General features: G+C 60.8%; 1 protein-coding gene across 11 annotated transcripts in view; it reads right to left on the reverse strand.

Moving 5' to 3' along the window:
- Window positions 1-13,992, reverse strand: part of CAMK2B (calcium/calmodulin dependent protein kinase II beta) — a 100,238-nt gene that overhangs the window by 23,064 nt on the left and 63,182 nt on the right. For 10 of the 11 annotated variants that reach the window (XM_045565199.1, XM_045565193.1, XM_045565203.1 and 7 more), the window contains 3 exons: window positions 13,220-13,274; window positions 8,276-8,341; window positions 1,796-1,868 (listed from right to left, as the gene is read on the reverse strand). In XM_045565199.1, the coding sequence (XP_045421155.1) occupies window positions 1,796-1,868; window positions 8,276-8,341; window positions 13,220-13,274 (194 nt within the window). Of the gene's footprint in view, window positions 1-1,795; window positions 1,869-8,275; window positions 8,342-13,219; window positions 13,275-13,840; window positions 13,891-13,992 lie in introns of those variants that run through there. The other variant, XM_045565202.1, reaches the window with a different exon arrangement.

Genomic DNA, 13,992 nt, shown 5'->3' on the forward strand with positions numbered 1-13,992 from the left:
GGCAGACTCACGGTACGTGTCCCTCCTCGGAGGACGGACCAGCATGTCTTCCCAAGGAGAGGAAGGAGCGTTAAATGAACTTGAGCCCCAGGAAGCCCCAAGCAACAAGGCCTGGGGGCCCCTGGAGGGAGCTCAGAGGCTGGGCCCACCTGCTGGGCCACACAGTGATGCCCCTACCTGCAGCCTCCACCCTGGCTCCCCTCAGCCCCCATGATGGTGCCGACTCCCCTCTGCCACCCTCTGCCACGGGGTGAGTGAACCCCCCCACGGTACCTCTCCCGGGTTGTCTCAGTCCAGGAGAGGAGGGATATTCTGTCCCCCTCAACAGGAGGAGGGAGGCCACAGCAAGAATTCTGTCTCCAGAGTGGGAGGGGGGCACTGACCTCCACTCTTATGGTTTGGCCTCAAAGTTAACTAGGCCAACTGTGGGGTCTGGGAACAAACTGCCCATGTTCCCTCACAGGAGAACCACTGAGTCCCGACGGGAGCCCCTGCAGCCACCTCCCTGCGGCAGCCCGAGTGGGGCAGTCAGGTAAGACAGGGGCAGGACCCACTCAGATGTGCACACCTGAGGGAGGAGGGCAGGCGGGGGCAGGCGTGTGAGAGGCACAGGAGAGGGTCTTGGGTCTGCTCTTGGTGTGACACCCTCCCCAGAGCAGCTGCAAAGATCAGCCCCCCTCATTGATGGCCCAAGGAAGGGTGTGACAACCCATGCAGCACAAACATCCATGGGAAGGTTGGTCTTAAATGCCACGAGGGCGACAGGCCCAGGGGCCGCACTGCCTGCCTGGCCAGAGAGGAGCAACGGCCAAATCAAGCCTTGCAGAAGGTGGGGCAGGAGGATGAGAGGAGAGTGGACGGGAGGGAGGAGCAGAGAGGAAGGGAAGCTTCTGAGAGGCTGTGGCCACCCTGTGCCCTGGGGGCGACAAACCTTTTGAATAGAGTCTGGAGCCGCCTTGCCCAGAGCTGAGCTGTGGGCAGCAGAGACTTGGAGAAAGGGCTGGGAGGACCTGGCAGAGCCTGGCAAGGCCTGCTCTCACCACCCTGTTCCCAGCGGCATCAGCCCTCTGTCACCTGTGTCCCCACCTGCCAGGACCATGTCTTGGAGAGAGCCCAGAAAGTGAGACCCTGAGTGGACATTTGCTAATAAACTGATTTCTGAAGACTGCCCCTCCCAGCGCTGGAGGCCTGGAGGCTTTGGGAGAGACGTGTGCAGACACCCCCACATGTGCACATGCATGTGCATGCACACACGTGTCCACATGCACACGCTCACATGGTATACACACACAAGCACACACATGCCCACCCACATTTGCACACACACGTGCATGCCCACGCACACCCACATGTACACATGCATGCATGCACAGGTACACATGTGTACACATGTAATAGTCACTCATGAAGACATATGCACACACCCCTGCATGTAGGTGCATGCATGCATACCCACATATGAATGTGTGTGTATGCACACCCATAAGCATTTATGCACACATGCCCCCCACACACACTCACACAATACTTCCATGCAACCACACACATACACACACCTCCATGCACACACACATTCATGTGCACGTCTCCACATTCATGTACACACATATGTGCACACACACTCTCCACTGTGTATGCACACATATACACACACATGTATACACACATGTGCACACACACCCCACACCTCCCCGGTGTCCTGTGGTGCTCTGCACTGCCCAGCCTTCACACCTCCTTATACACTGCATGCAGGTATGCACAATAGACACCTGGCACGAATGGGATGGGGACTCACCTTGAGGTCTCTGTGGACGACCCCCATTTGGTGACAATGGAGAACGGCCTCCAGGATCTGCTGGATGCAGTGACTGCAGCAAACAGCAGGCGGGTTAGGGTTAGCGCAAGTGGCGGAGGTGGGGAGGGAGCAGCAAGAGGAGGTGCTGGGGGCAGGGGCCAGAATGCTGTGTGGCACTGGGTGTGGTCCCCAGCCTGGGGGACCAGGTGGGATTGTAGGGGATCAAGGGGGGAGGAGATGCTGGCCAGGAGGGGCTAGGGGGCTCCTTCCTCACCTGCAAGGCCAGCAACCTGGCCCTGGTCCTGCCTTCCCCTCTGGGCCTGCCTCTGCTCAGGCCAGGCCCCCGGGAGAGACATTCAGAGGAAAAACCTGTCCCCAGGTTCATGTTGGCCAAGCCAGATGCTCAGCTGGACGCCCTCAGGAGGCCAGGCTGGGCCTGTACCCTGCAAGGGGTGGGCAAAAGGGAGGGAAACCAAGGCAGGGAAGGGCCAAGGAAGGCTGGGGGTGGGGGCAGGGCGTGCCCTGGTGTGTGGCCCCTGCTCCACTCTGGAGCAGCAATGTGCTTGCGCACATGTTATTTAGTCATGTTCAACAGCTGTGAATCTAGCTTCCACGCCTTAGATGGCTAGTGGCTGCCACGGTGGGTGGCTCAGTTCTAGCAGCACTGGGGGGGGTCTAGCTCTGCTCCAAAGGGCCTGAGGGGCCAGGCAGGGGCCCTGTGTGCATAGCCAGCTCTCCTGACACCGGGGCAGCCCTGAGCACAGGGAGCTTCCCTTTCAACCATTCCGTGGCCAGGGAGGGCTGTGAGCAGAAGTCCTGGGCCCTTCCAGGACATAACTGGCTGGGAGAAGCCCAGGCTGCCCCCCAGGCCACCTCCCTGACACCTGTCCTGGAGCACAGTAGATACAGGGTCACCCAGACTCTGCACACTGAGACCCTGTGGCCGGAGCCTGCCTCCTCCCAGGTGCCCCCCGACCCAGGGGGACAGCTCCATGCCACAGGGTGACAGCAGCCACCATAAAGGCTGCCCTGCTGGGCTGGAGACATTTTGCCACAGGCTACCTGGAGCCCACCTGCTAGAGTCTCAGTCATGGCCCCTCAGGCAGGGGGAAGGGAAAGACAGGCAGACCCCCCTCAGAACCCCCTGTCCTAGCCAGATCCTAGAGCGGGTACAGTGGGGTGACCAAGGTCACCAGGATGAGTGGGCTTTGTTTTTCTGATGGCAAACTCCGGGACGGCACGGGAGTCCAGCCCCCCTGCCTCACACAGCTCCCCACCCCTCCTGGCCACATGTGGACAGGGGCAGCCACTGCATTAAAAAGTGACCCTGAGTTTCCTCCCTGAGGACACCCAGCCCTCAGAATCCTACGGGGACGATGACTTCCTGAAGTCTGTGGGGTTCCAAAGGAGCCAGGCCCAAACCTGTGGGAGACAGCCCCTTGGGGGCCCCCTTCAATGTCACCAAGGGCAGGAACCACAATCCCATAGCCACCCCCGTGCTCTGGGGTCTCCTGGCCTCCCATCCTGCCCCTGCCACTGGGGTCGGGGGCTGTGTCCCTGCAGACAGCCTATGCAGAGCCACTGTGAGGAACATCCACTCCCCATGGACCCCTCCCCTGCCTGGAATAGTCCCTTGTCTGTGTCCCCGAGGAGCCCAGCCCCTGTTACTTTGAATGACGCTCAGCCCCTGAAGGCCAGCCGGCCGCCTGTGGCCACAGCAAGGCCTGTGACTAACCACAGCAGGCCAGGGGACCTCACTCAGGTGGGTGGACCCCGCCTCCTGCAGGCTGCCCAGGACAGGAAGCCAGGGCTGGGGGGCTGAGGCTGTGGGGTCAGACGTCCTCCCCTGACCCTGCAGAGTGCAGGGGGGCTCCGTGTGACCCTCCCAGGGGCCGACGAGCCCCTCATGCACTGCTATGCAACATGGACAGCCAGATCCTGTGCTCACTCTGGGCCCAGTTTGACAGGGGAGGGGGCGTAGAGCTTGGGTCCCTCCTGCCCCAGCCGTGGCACGCTTTCCTCCAGCCCTTCCCTGTGGTCTGTGACAGCCCTGCAGGCTGGCTTTTCCTCTGCCCTCGGGCGCTCTCCCCGTGGAAGAGATCTGTGTGGAGCCAGCAGTCATCCGGAAGCGCCCCTCCCTGGACCCCACCAACAGGGGCTTGGCCTGCACCGTGCACAACCACGGTCCTCTGCTGAGGGCAGGAGTTGGCACCTTCCCTGTTGCACGTCCCCCAGCCGCAGACTTACGGAGAGCACGGCGCATCCTGGCTGCAGCTCGGTTGTGCCTGCACCCTCCTCCTCCCCAGCCATGGTGCCTCCCTGCCTCCATGGCCAGGGTGCTCAGGCCTCCTCAGTGTCCCCTGCTGGTGGTGCAGGGCCCCAAACTAACGCCAGAGACACAGCAATTGCTGAGCCAGCGTCTGGTCTACACCCCTCCATGGCGTCCACGAGGGTGTCGCGGGGACTTGGCACAGGTTGCTGAAATCAAGTCCCTCCCCATGCCTGGTCCACTGTCATCAAGGTTCCGTGCACTGCACATACGTGCCCGTGAACAAGGTGTCTTGGCAAGCCAGGATTCCCCAAGAAAACCCTGTGCTGGGGCTACACCAGGCTGAGCTGACGATGCTGCCTGCAGGTGGCATGGGACACCCACCTGGCCCGAGAGCAGCCCCCTGCCCTCTGGGGACCTCTCCTCACATTGCTCCTGCCCCGCCTCCAGTCTGAGACCACGGCCCTGGCAGGACTCGAGGCCCACTCGCTGGACACCCAGTCCCGCCTGCCCCACCTGTCTACATCGTGCCGCCTTCTCCAGGCAGGGCCCACCCGTCCAGCGGCCTTTGCTCAGGTTCTGAATAGTCCAGGGAGTCACTTCTGAGGTCAGCATTGTTCCCAAGCAGCATTCGGGACGTTAGTCTCTGTTTGGGCTCTGACGTCCTCCCCCTGGGGACAGTGAGCACCTCGCAGGGTCCCTTTGGCCATCTCTCATAAGCCACACTGCTTTTTAAGGTTTCAAAAGAGCAGGTTCTAAATGTTTTGAACTCTGCTTCCCCTGTTTTGAAAAAGACATGGACACTCCTTGGTTTCCCCATAAACCCCAAAGTAAAGGTCCTGCTTCCCCCAAGGAGGAATTTCCAGGCTTGTTGGTTGGAAAGAGTGCAGCAAAGTAATTTCTGTCTTGTTTCCTCTTGTTCCTGAGATGCGACTCAGCCAGAAATCCACCGGGTGCCCCTCGGTCAGCAGCTCCAGGCCCTGGGCAGGCAGCCAGGGGGCCATTCATGACCCCCCGGGCCAGATCTGCCTCACCAGGAAAGCGCCCCCCACCTGCTCCGGCCAGGGCTGGGCCCACTCCTGTCTCAGCACACCCTGCCTGCACTCAGCCCTGGGATCCACCGGGGTAAGCGAGCTTCCCCCTCGCCACTCTCCTGCCGGGAGGTCATGGCCATGCCTGTGGGGTCCACGCCAGACTCCACTGCGCTGCCTGGAGGCACAAGCACAGCCGCAAAGATCACACCTCCTCAGGCCACCAGGCGCCCCACCCCGGCAGTGCCGTCTGCTGGGATAGGGCACAAGGTTCACCGAGAAAAAGAGGAAGCCTGAGTCTGTGTGAGCCGCTGAGGCCTGGGTGCCGTGGGTGCAGGACACCCTGGGTGGGGCTGTCCCCAGCAGCTGCCCCGCCCAGGAGGACTCTCCACAGCTTCCCCGCCCGCCGGCGGCCTGCCCCTCCATGGCCCAGCCTCTGCCGCATCACCACTTGGATCCTGGCCCCCTCCGTGGGACGCGGGCTGTCTGTCCCCACCTCACATTCTGCTGCTGAGCACCCTCCATTTGAGGCCTAAAGCCCTAAGAGAGGCAGCAGAGTGTGTAAGACAAAACTAGGGGTCTGTAGGTGGGACAGGGGGAAACCCTGGCCCAGAGCCCCCATATCGTCTGGGCCAGTTCCCAGGGACCCCATACACTCAGGGGTGCCTGCCACATCGGGAGTGCCCTGAGCAGGAGGTGGGAACACTCGCCATCAGTGTGGGCAGGGAGGTGCCTGGTGGAGCAGAGGGCCCTTCCCTCCCAGCACTCTACAGTTTGCTCTGGAGAAGGTTCCCAGGACCTGAGCAGCTCACGCATCTCCTGAGCTTCTTCCTTCCTGAGCCCACCCTGAGGCTACTCCAGTCCTAGCAGGGGTCCCCATGGCCAGGCAGTTAGGACCCCTGCTGCTAGGCTGGGCATGGGGGCCGTGTGTCCATTGGGGACGCAGGCTGGGTAGGAGGGGCAGTGTGTGAGAAGCCGAGGCAGCGCCTGTGGACGGGGCAGGGCGGCCAACGCTCCGGGAGGGAAGCTGGCTGGTGTAGCGAGGACGCCACACACGACCACTCCAGCCTCTGTCCGGGGGTGGGGGCGTGGCATTCGGAGGTGGCTGACTCACAAGCAGCCCCCTAGATTGGGGGACAACAGGTGGAGTGAGTCCCCTGTGCATCTCCTTCCTAATACCTGATGAGCACAGGGACCCCTAAACCCCACAGGGGGCCAGGAGGGATCCCCAGGAGCAGAGGGGGCTCCCAGGGTTGGAGGACACTGACAAGGAGGTGAAGGGAGCATCAGAGAGGGCAGGTCACTGCGGCCAGGGCAAGGCAGGGGACAGCGGGGGTGGGGGACGCTGGGCAGGGCACAGGCGGGTTGCGGGTGTGGGAGGGGCGGGGCCATGCCAGGCCCTGGGGTGGTGCCTGGGGGGGTTCAGTCCAGGCGGACCCTAGGCTGTGGGGTCCCATCTGTGGCTGGGAGGCTCTGGGCAGCCGTGTGCCCCACCCTTGCCTCTATCGGCGCCTCGGGGCACTTTGCCCACCCCAGGGCCCCACCTGCCCTGCGGGTGACTGGGTGGGCCTCGGGACCCTCCTGTCTACCTGCCCAGCAGGCGCCCACCAGCATGCCCCGTGCTGACTCCCACTGCGGCCTTCCGGGCAGGAGGAGGTGGCTCCGTCCCACTCCCCACTTTTCTTGTCAGTAGACTATAAAGAAAAACCTAGTCTTCCTCAACTCTGAGGAGACCGGCCACGTCCAGGCTGTTTGCAAAACACACAGTCCTTCCTCAAGGAGCCTAAGAAAAGAATCCAGTGCCCCTGAGCGCCTTGGGGGTCTGGGGCCAAGAGGAGGGTTCCAGCCCCGTGTCTGTCCCCACCGGCCCCTGGGAGGCCATGGCACAGGGCTGCACACGCCTGCCCAGACTGGGACGTGGCCCGTTGCGGTGGGCAAAGCTGCCGGCTGGTGCAGAGGCAAGTCACATCAAGCTGCTTTCAAAAAACAATATTCATTTTTCTTGATTAGAAAATAATCCATACCCATTAAAGAAGAGTTTTAAAATAGACAAAGAAGATAAAAAGTATAAAATCATCCATAACTCCACTTCCTAGAAGGGCTACTGTTGGCCTTTTTTCTTTTTTAAATGCACCTTTCCAGGGCAGAGTGGGGGCATAGCCCAGCGGGTGGGCAGAGTGACGCCCTCAGCTGTCCCTGAGGTGAGATACACTGTTATGAGTGATGTCCCTGTCATGGGTCAGGTGTTATCTGGCCTGGGCCACAGTAGGCCAGCAGTGACCTATCCTTCCAGGGACAGGGGCCCTGTCACCTCACAGCTGACACCTGCCATCCCTCAATCTGGCCTCCAGCAGCCATGCCACAAACGACCATCTGAGACCACTGTCCCTCTTCATCCCCCTGGTGAGGCAGGCCCTGCGGGAAGGGCTGCCCTGAGGTCTAAGGGAAGCCCTGCCTGGCTAGAACCCAAGTCCCCCAACCCACCCCCACAATGGGGGGCTCACAGGCCCGGGGCCAAGCCCTGTGAATGGGCTTGGGCACAGAGGAGCGGTGGCTTCTCGGCCCTGTGCTGAGGTTTTGGGTCTCCCGTGTCCAGTGTCCTGGGGCGTGGGTGAGCAAGGAGGCGGGCCCGGGAGGAGAGCCAGTGGCACCTTTCCCAGCCAGCTGCCACCAGCAGGCTGCCCACTTCTCTTCACTGTACACTCAAGCTTGGTGGGGCCCAAGGCGGCCCTGTGAGGACACCATGGAAGGGGAAAGGCATTCGGGAACTGCTCGTCTCTACGGCGAAGGTTAGCCAAGGGGTGACCCTCATGGGCCACAGGCTGAGACATCAGGAGGAGGGCAGCCTGCGACCACACACGTCTGCTTCTCCTCCCCGCCAGCCACCCCCTCTGTGCCAGTGCTAACCCTAGGGAAAATGGCGTAGGTTGGGGCCACTCCCCCGGTGGGAGCCAAGAACACACGAGCTGCCCCTGTTCCTTCCACCCATTCAGAGATCCCCCAGCAGGGCCAGGTGGGGCTGTCGGCCGATGGGCAGGCTGATGCCCCCGCTCAGCTGGGGAGGGGACACTGCCGCACAGGCCCAGATGTGGGTCGGAAGGGGCAGGAGTGAGGCTGAAGGAGGGACAGGCAAAGGCATAAGGGAAGTGGGGACAGGACAGGGGAGGGCTCCACACCCACCTGGCATCAGCCTCGCTGTAGTACTCTCTCGCCACAATGTCTTCAAAGAGCTCTCCACCAGTAACCCTATGGGAAAGCAGCAGGGGTCACAGATTCTGGAGATCCCTGTCACCCTGTCTCCTTCATCACTATTGCCACCACCATCACCACCGTCACCACCACCACCACTGCCACCATCACCACCACCATCACCACCACTGTCACCACCACCGTCACCACCATCACCACCGTCACTACCACCATCACCACCGTCATCACCACTGTCACCACCACCACCACCGTCACCACCACCACCACCGTCACCACCATCACCACCATCATCACCGTCACCACCATCACCACTGTCACCACCACCACCACCACCTCTGTCACCACCATCACCACCACCACCACCACCATCACCACCACCACCATCACTGTCACCACCGTCACCACCATCACCACCACCACCACCGTCACCACCATCACCACTGTCACCACCACCACCACCACCTCTGTCACCACCATCACCACCACCACCACCACCACCATCACCATCACCACCATCACTGTCACCACCGTCACCACCATCACCACCACCACCACCGTCACCACCACCACCACCGTCACTGGCATCACCACCGCCACTGGCATCACCACCTCCCCCCTATTACCGTCATCACTTAGGTCTGACAGCTCACCAAGTGCTTACTCATATAATGACATTTAACATCTCAGTCCTCACAACTATTCCATGACACTGGCACTCATTTAGTCTGTTTATGGATGAGAAAACTAGTTTTGAAGATTTAGGCGACTTGCCCAGAGTGGCAGCGGGTAGCTCTAGCCAGGGCTGTGCAGTGTTATACCCAGGCCTGGTGACTTGAGCCCCAAGTCTGAGAAGATCTGGTCTCCCTTCCTCAACCCGCTCCCAGGGCCAGAGTTGTGGCCCTCGAGTAGGAGCAGAGGGGCCAGAAGATACGGTGTCCGGATCTAGCTTCCCTGGTGGGCCGAGCCTTGACGTGCTCTAAGTGCCATCTCCAGGAGGAGAGCAGAGATGACAGGCAGAGGGGAGGTCTCTGGTCACACACCCTCCTGCCCCATGTCCCCACCCAGTGAGTAGCCATAAGGCCCCATGGTCAGGATAGGCCCCCAGGGCAGAAGCCATTGTCTGGAGGGCCTCCGGGAACCTGAACAGTGTCCAGCTGCCCAGGGTCCCCTGTGCGGTGTAATGTGAGTGTGGACAAAAAGGTGGCAAGGGCTGAGGCCCACCAGGGGAGCCAGGCGGAGCCCCTCATCCACCTCAGCTGCTCGGAGTCTGCTGGAGGACTCCATCCAGCGGCTCCCTCCCCCGCGAAAGTCAGGATCACCCTCCTGTGGCCATGTGTGCGGGAGGGGCCTGTGAGGCCATGAGGGCACCTCCTCTGCACTCTGCCCCATCTTCACGCTGCTCCATGGGACTGCCCTGGCGCTGGGGTCTCTCCATTTGCATTTCGGTTTTACCCATTAGTTCTGAAAGGTGGGGCTTGGGTCCTCCTCATTTCTGTGCCCAGCACTCAGGGCTGGGCTGGCCCACGGCAGGGATGACCCAGGGGAGGGGGGACTGTTGAACGGGTGACCCTGGCATGAGTGGGTGTTCGCTCAGCGCTGGAGAAAAATAAAAGCGGGGAAGTGTGGAGTGTTAGTGTGGCCTGCTCCAGGCTGAATGCACGCCCCGGTGGTGCCACTAACCCCCAGCCCTTGGGGTGACGTGAGGATGGAATGAATGGAGAGCCACCCGGTCCTGACACACAACAGGACATTAAAGGACTGGGGATTCCCTCTCCTCACCCCTTTTCCTGTCCTGGGAAGGGGGCTGGGGACAGGGGCTCTGCCTCTATTGTCCAACTGGCTCTGCTGTTCCGTGTCCCTCAACATGCACCCCGCAGTCAACTGCGGAGCTCCAGCTCAGCTTCCCTCCCTCCTCCGTAGCTCTCTCCTCTCACTCCCTGTCGGCCAGCACTGTTCTGCAACCAAATAACCACTGACCACAAGGACATGAAAGGATGTCTGGGTGGGGCCCTCCCAGGGGCATCTGGCCTGGCTCCTGAGCTTGGCCTGTCTGTGTGAGGGTGTGTGCATGTGTGCACATGTGTACACGCATACTGGTATGTTCCTGTATACACGTGTGTGCCTATGTGTGTACTTATGTGTAGTGGTTTGTACATATGCACATGTATGCACATGTGCCTTTGTGCTCATGCATACATGTATGGTTGTGTGTATATTTGTGGTCACACGTACTGGTCTCTGTGTGCACATGTGTGCATGTGTATGCATGTACCCATATGTGCACCAGTGTTTGTGTATATTGGTTTGTGTGTGCATGTGTGTGCTGTGTATGTGCATGCATGTGCACATGAGTACATGTGTATACACATGCTGTGCTTGTATGAGTCCTTGTGTACAGGTATACAGCTTGTGTGTGCACATGTGTGTGCATGTGTTTGTGTGTATGTCTATACATATGTGTGCCTATATGTGTGCTTGTGTTCATGTATACTGGTTTGTCTATATTTGGGTGCACATGTGTGTGCCTGTGTATGTCCTTGTGTACATGTATACCAGTTTGTGTGCACACATGTATGTGCATGTGTCTGTGCATATTTGTACATGTGTTTATGTGTATCCACGTGCATGGAGCAGAAGGATCAAATCCCAGGTGTAGCCCAGGCAAGGAGCTGGCATGCCCCAGAGCTGCATGAATAACTATTTAGGTCTCAGCACACACCGTTCCCAGATCAAGTACTGTAGATCCTCAATTCAAGCACAAAATAGTGGCAAAAAGGCCTCCAGGTCTCCAGCCCTCTGAGGAGTGCCTCGTGCGGCTGGGGCCGAGGCCTGCAGGGTGCACCGTGTGCTCAGGAAGCTGCAGTTTGGGTTGATGGCACCTGGGACTCCCCGGCCAGGACTGCCTCGTGGTCTAGAGCTCTGGGGCAGGGAGTTTGTGCCTCCTCCTGCATAGGTTGCTGTGGGGGGTTGGGAGCTTCGGTGCTGGCCCAGAAAGGGTGCGGTCTAGGAGGCCCCGCCTCTGTCCCCCATGCTCCCCTTTCCTTAGGCCACGGGGGACACATGGCTGATTCTAGGCTGCAGCCACAGCCCACGGTGGAGCCTCCTTCCTCTGGGTGTGCAGGTGTGTGCGAGACCCTCTATGCCCAGGCCCAGTCCTCAAGCCCTGTGACATTTCCAGGCATGAGGAATGGGGACAATCCCCCAGAATCCACAGGGCCCCCAAACTGCCAAGGGGCCTCAGGGCCTCCTGAAGGTGACGCCAGCCCACCCCATAAACCGCTGCCCCTCCCTCCACTGCCCTGGAGGCTGCTCACGGGGTGGGGCCGTGGACGTTTGGGAGGAGGGTGTGCAGGGCCTTCCAGACCCACAGGCCAACTTCCTCTTCCCAGCCCACCTCGGAACCTCTCCCCACACCTGCCTGGCACGTGGTTGGCCAGCCAGGAGACACAGCAGTCTGTCATGTGCGAACACACCATGCACACACATGGGCACACATACCATTCTCTCTCCCTTTCTAAGCTCCTGAAACACGCACAACCATCTGTTGGCTACCAGCGGCCCCAGAGAGGGCCACCCCTCGCCCAGTGGTCTCTGTTTTGCTGGGAAAATAGGCCGGTGGAAGTGGGTCTGGGGCACACAGGTGCAGCAGTGAGCCAGCCAGCTCCCCAGCACCATGGGACAGATATTCTAGGGCGCAGCCTTGGCTGAGCAGCGGTGGCTGTGTCCCAGGTCAGTCCCAGTCACCTGGATGACAATTTGAGGTGGTGTCCTGTGGGACACACAGGGCAACCTGAGTGGTGGCCAAGCCCCTGCAGGGACAGTCCCAGACTTTCTTGACCAGAAGACCCCACGTGGATGTAGGCCACCGCAGTCTGCATGCCCCATGGCCCAGTCACCTGTCATTTGAGGGAGGAGGGGCTGAGACAGCCGCGGCCTATCTTGGCCCGGCCAGCACGCTCACAGCGGCCGTGGGAAGGGCACAGTGGTAACCATGGCGATAGCACCACAACTGGGCTTTCCTGGCTGTGTGGCCGCCTGGAGGCCACAGGGACAGGCCAAGGCCTATAGGCCCCTTTCCAGCCCAGGGTCCCAGAGCTGCACTGACTCACTGACAGCTAAATATAGTGCTGCTTATCGGGAGCTGTCAGGAGTGAGGGAGATGAGCTCACCGCTTCTAAATCCGGCAGGAAGTGAGAGGCGGCAGCAGCCCCAGACGCCTTCTCGCTCAGCTACTGCACACATACACGCACACACACACTCATGAGTGCACACACACGCACACTCACGCACACACACAAACACACTCGTGTGCACACACCCATGTACACACGCAAACGTGTGCACAACATGCACACACTCATGCAAACATATGCACACACTTGTGTAAAGTCACCCACGTGCACACAGCTGCACATGCTCACATTCATGCAAGGCGCACATGCATGTATGCACACCGCACCTATAATGCATTCTCACTTTCACATGCTCACACACCTGCATGTGTACACACTCACACTTACAAACACACACATGCTCACACCAGCCAGCGGTGCCCCAGTCCAGGCATGATGAGGCACCAAGGGAAAGAAGGTGAACGAAACCGCTGACTGTTCCTCTGGGGTCCTCCCTCTCCCCCCTGGCCCCACTTTCTCCAGCACGCTCGTTCTGGTGGAGGAGAGGACCCGGGATGGCGGTCTGGCTCCACAGGGCCCAATAAACCTGGTGCAGGGCAAGCAAGGAGAGGCGAGGGAGGCTGGGCGGGTGGCTTGGAGCAAGGCGACCCTCAGCAGCAGAGGTACACTTGAGGGACTGGCCCGGCCCAGGGCTCAGAATTGTCCCCCGGGGCTAGGGGACCCACCCCCCGGCCAATGCTGGGAGCAGGTGAGGACGAGAGGTTCCAGCTCTGGAACTTACAGATCGAAGACCAGGTAGTGGAAGCCCTCCTCCGAGATGCTGTCGTGGAGACGCACTGTGGGGACAGAGAAGCCGTAAGGGGCTGGCAGTTGCCCAGGACACACCCCACCGCCTGCCTCTGCACCAGCTGCGCAAGCCCCGGGGTCTCCCTCAGGAAGGGCTGCGGAGGCCGGGGGTGGGCTGGAGGGCAGGGCTGGGGGCCCTGCAGGCTGGCCGGCCACTGGGGGGCGTCTGCGGGCTCCTGGCAGTGCCCTGCCTTCCCTCGGCCTCAGCCACCAGTCTAATCTCGTTTCCTTCTGCCCTCGTGGTCCTGGCCTGGGCCTCAGCTGCTCCCAAACACCAGGGAGAGCAGCGGGGGGGGAACACGCAACGGTCCCCAGAAAGGGCCACCGAGAAGCTTTTCGTGGGAGAGAAGCCTGTAAAAAAACGCGCCCATTATTTCCCCGGGGCCTTCCCAGGCTGCCCTCGGCCCTCAGGCTCCCAGTCTCCTTTGCACGCTGTCGGCACAGGCGGGCAGGCAGGGCCCCCCACCCGGGGGAAAGCTGCCCGACACGGTGTCAAGGCAGGGCCCCCCACCTGGGGGAAAGCTGCCCGACACGGTGTCAAGGCAGGGCCCCCCACCTGGGGGAAAGCCGCCCGACACGGTGTCATCCAAAGGTTCAGGCCCTGAGTTCGGGTTCCAGTGCGGCGCGGTCAGCAGGATGGAGCGCCGTCCCTCTCTCCCTCCCCACGGCCACCGTGTGCACAGCTGCCTGTGACGGTCTGTGTGCACC

This window comes from Lemur catta, chromosome 11 (assembly GCF_020740605.2).
Source record: "Lemur catta isolate mLemCat1 chromosome 11, mLemCat1.pri, whole genome shotgun sequence".
In the NCBI taxonomy this organism is placed as follows: domain Eukaryota; kingdom Metazoa; phylum Chordata; class Mammalia; order Primates; family Lemuridae; genus Lemur; species Lemur catta.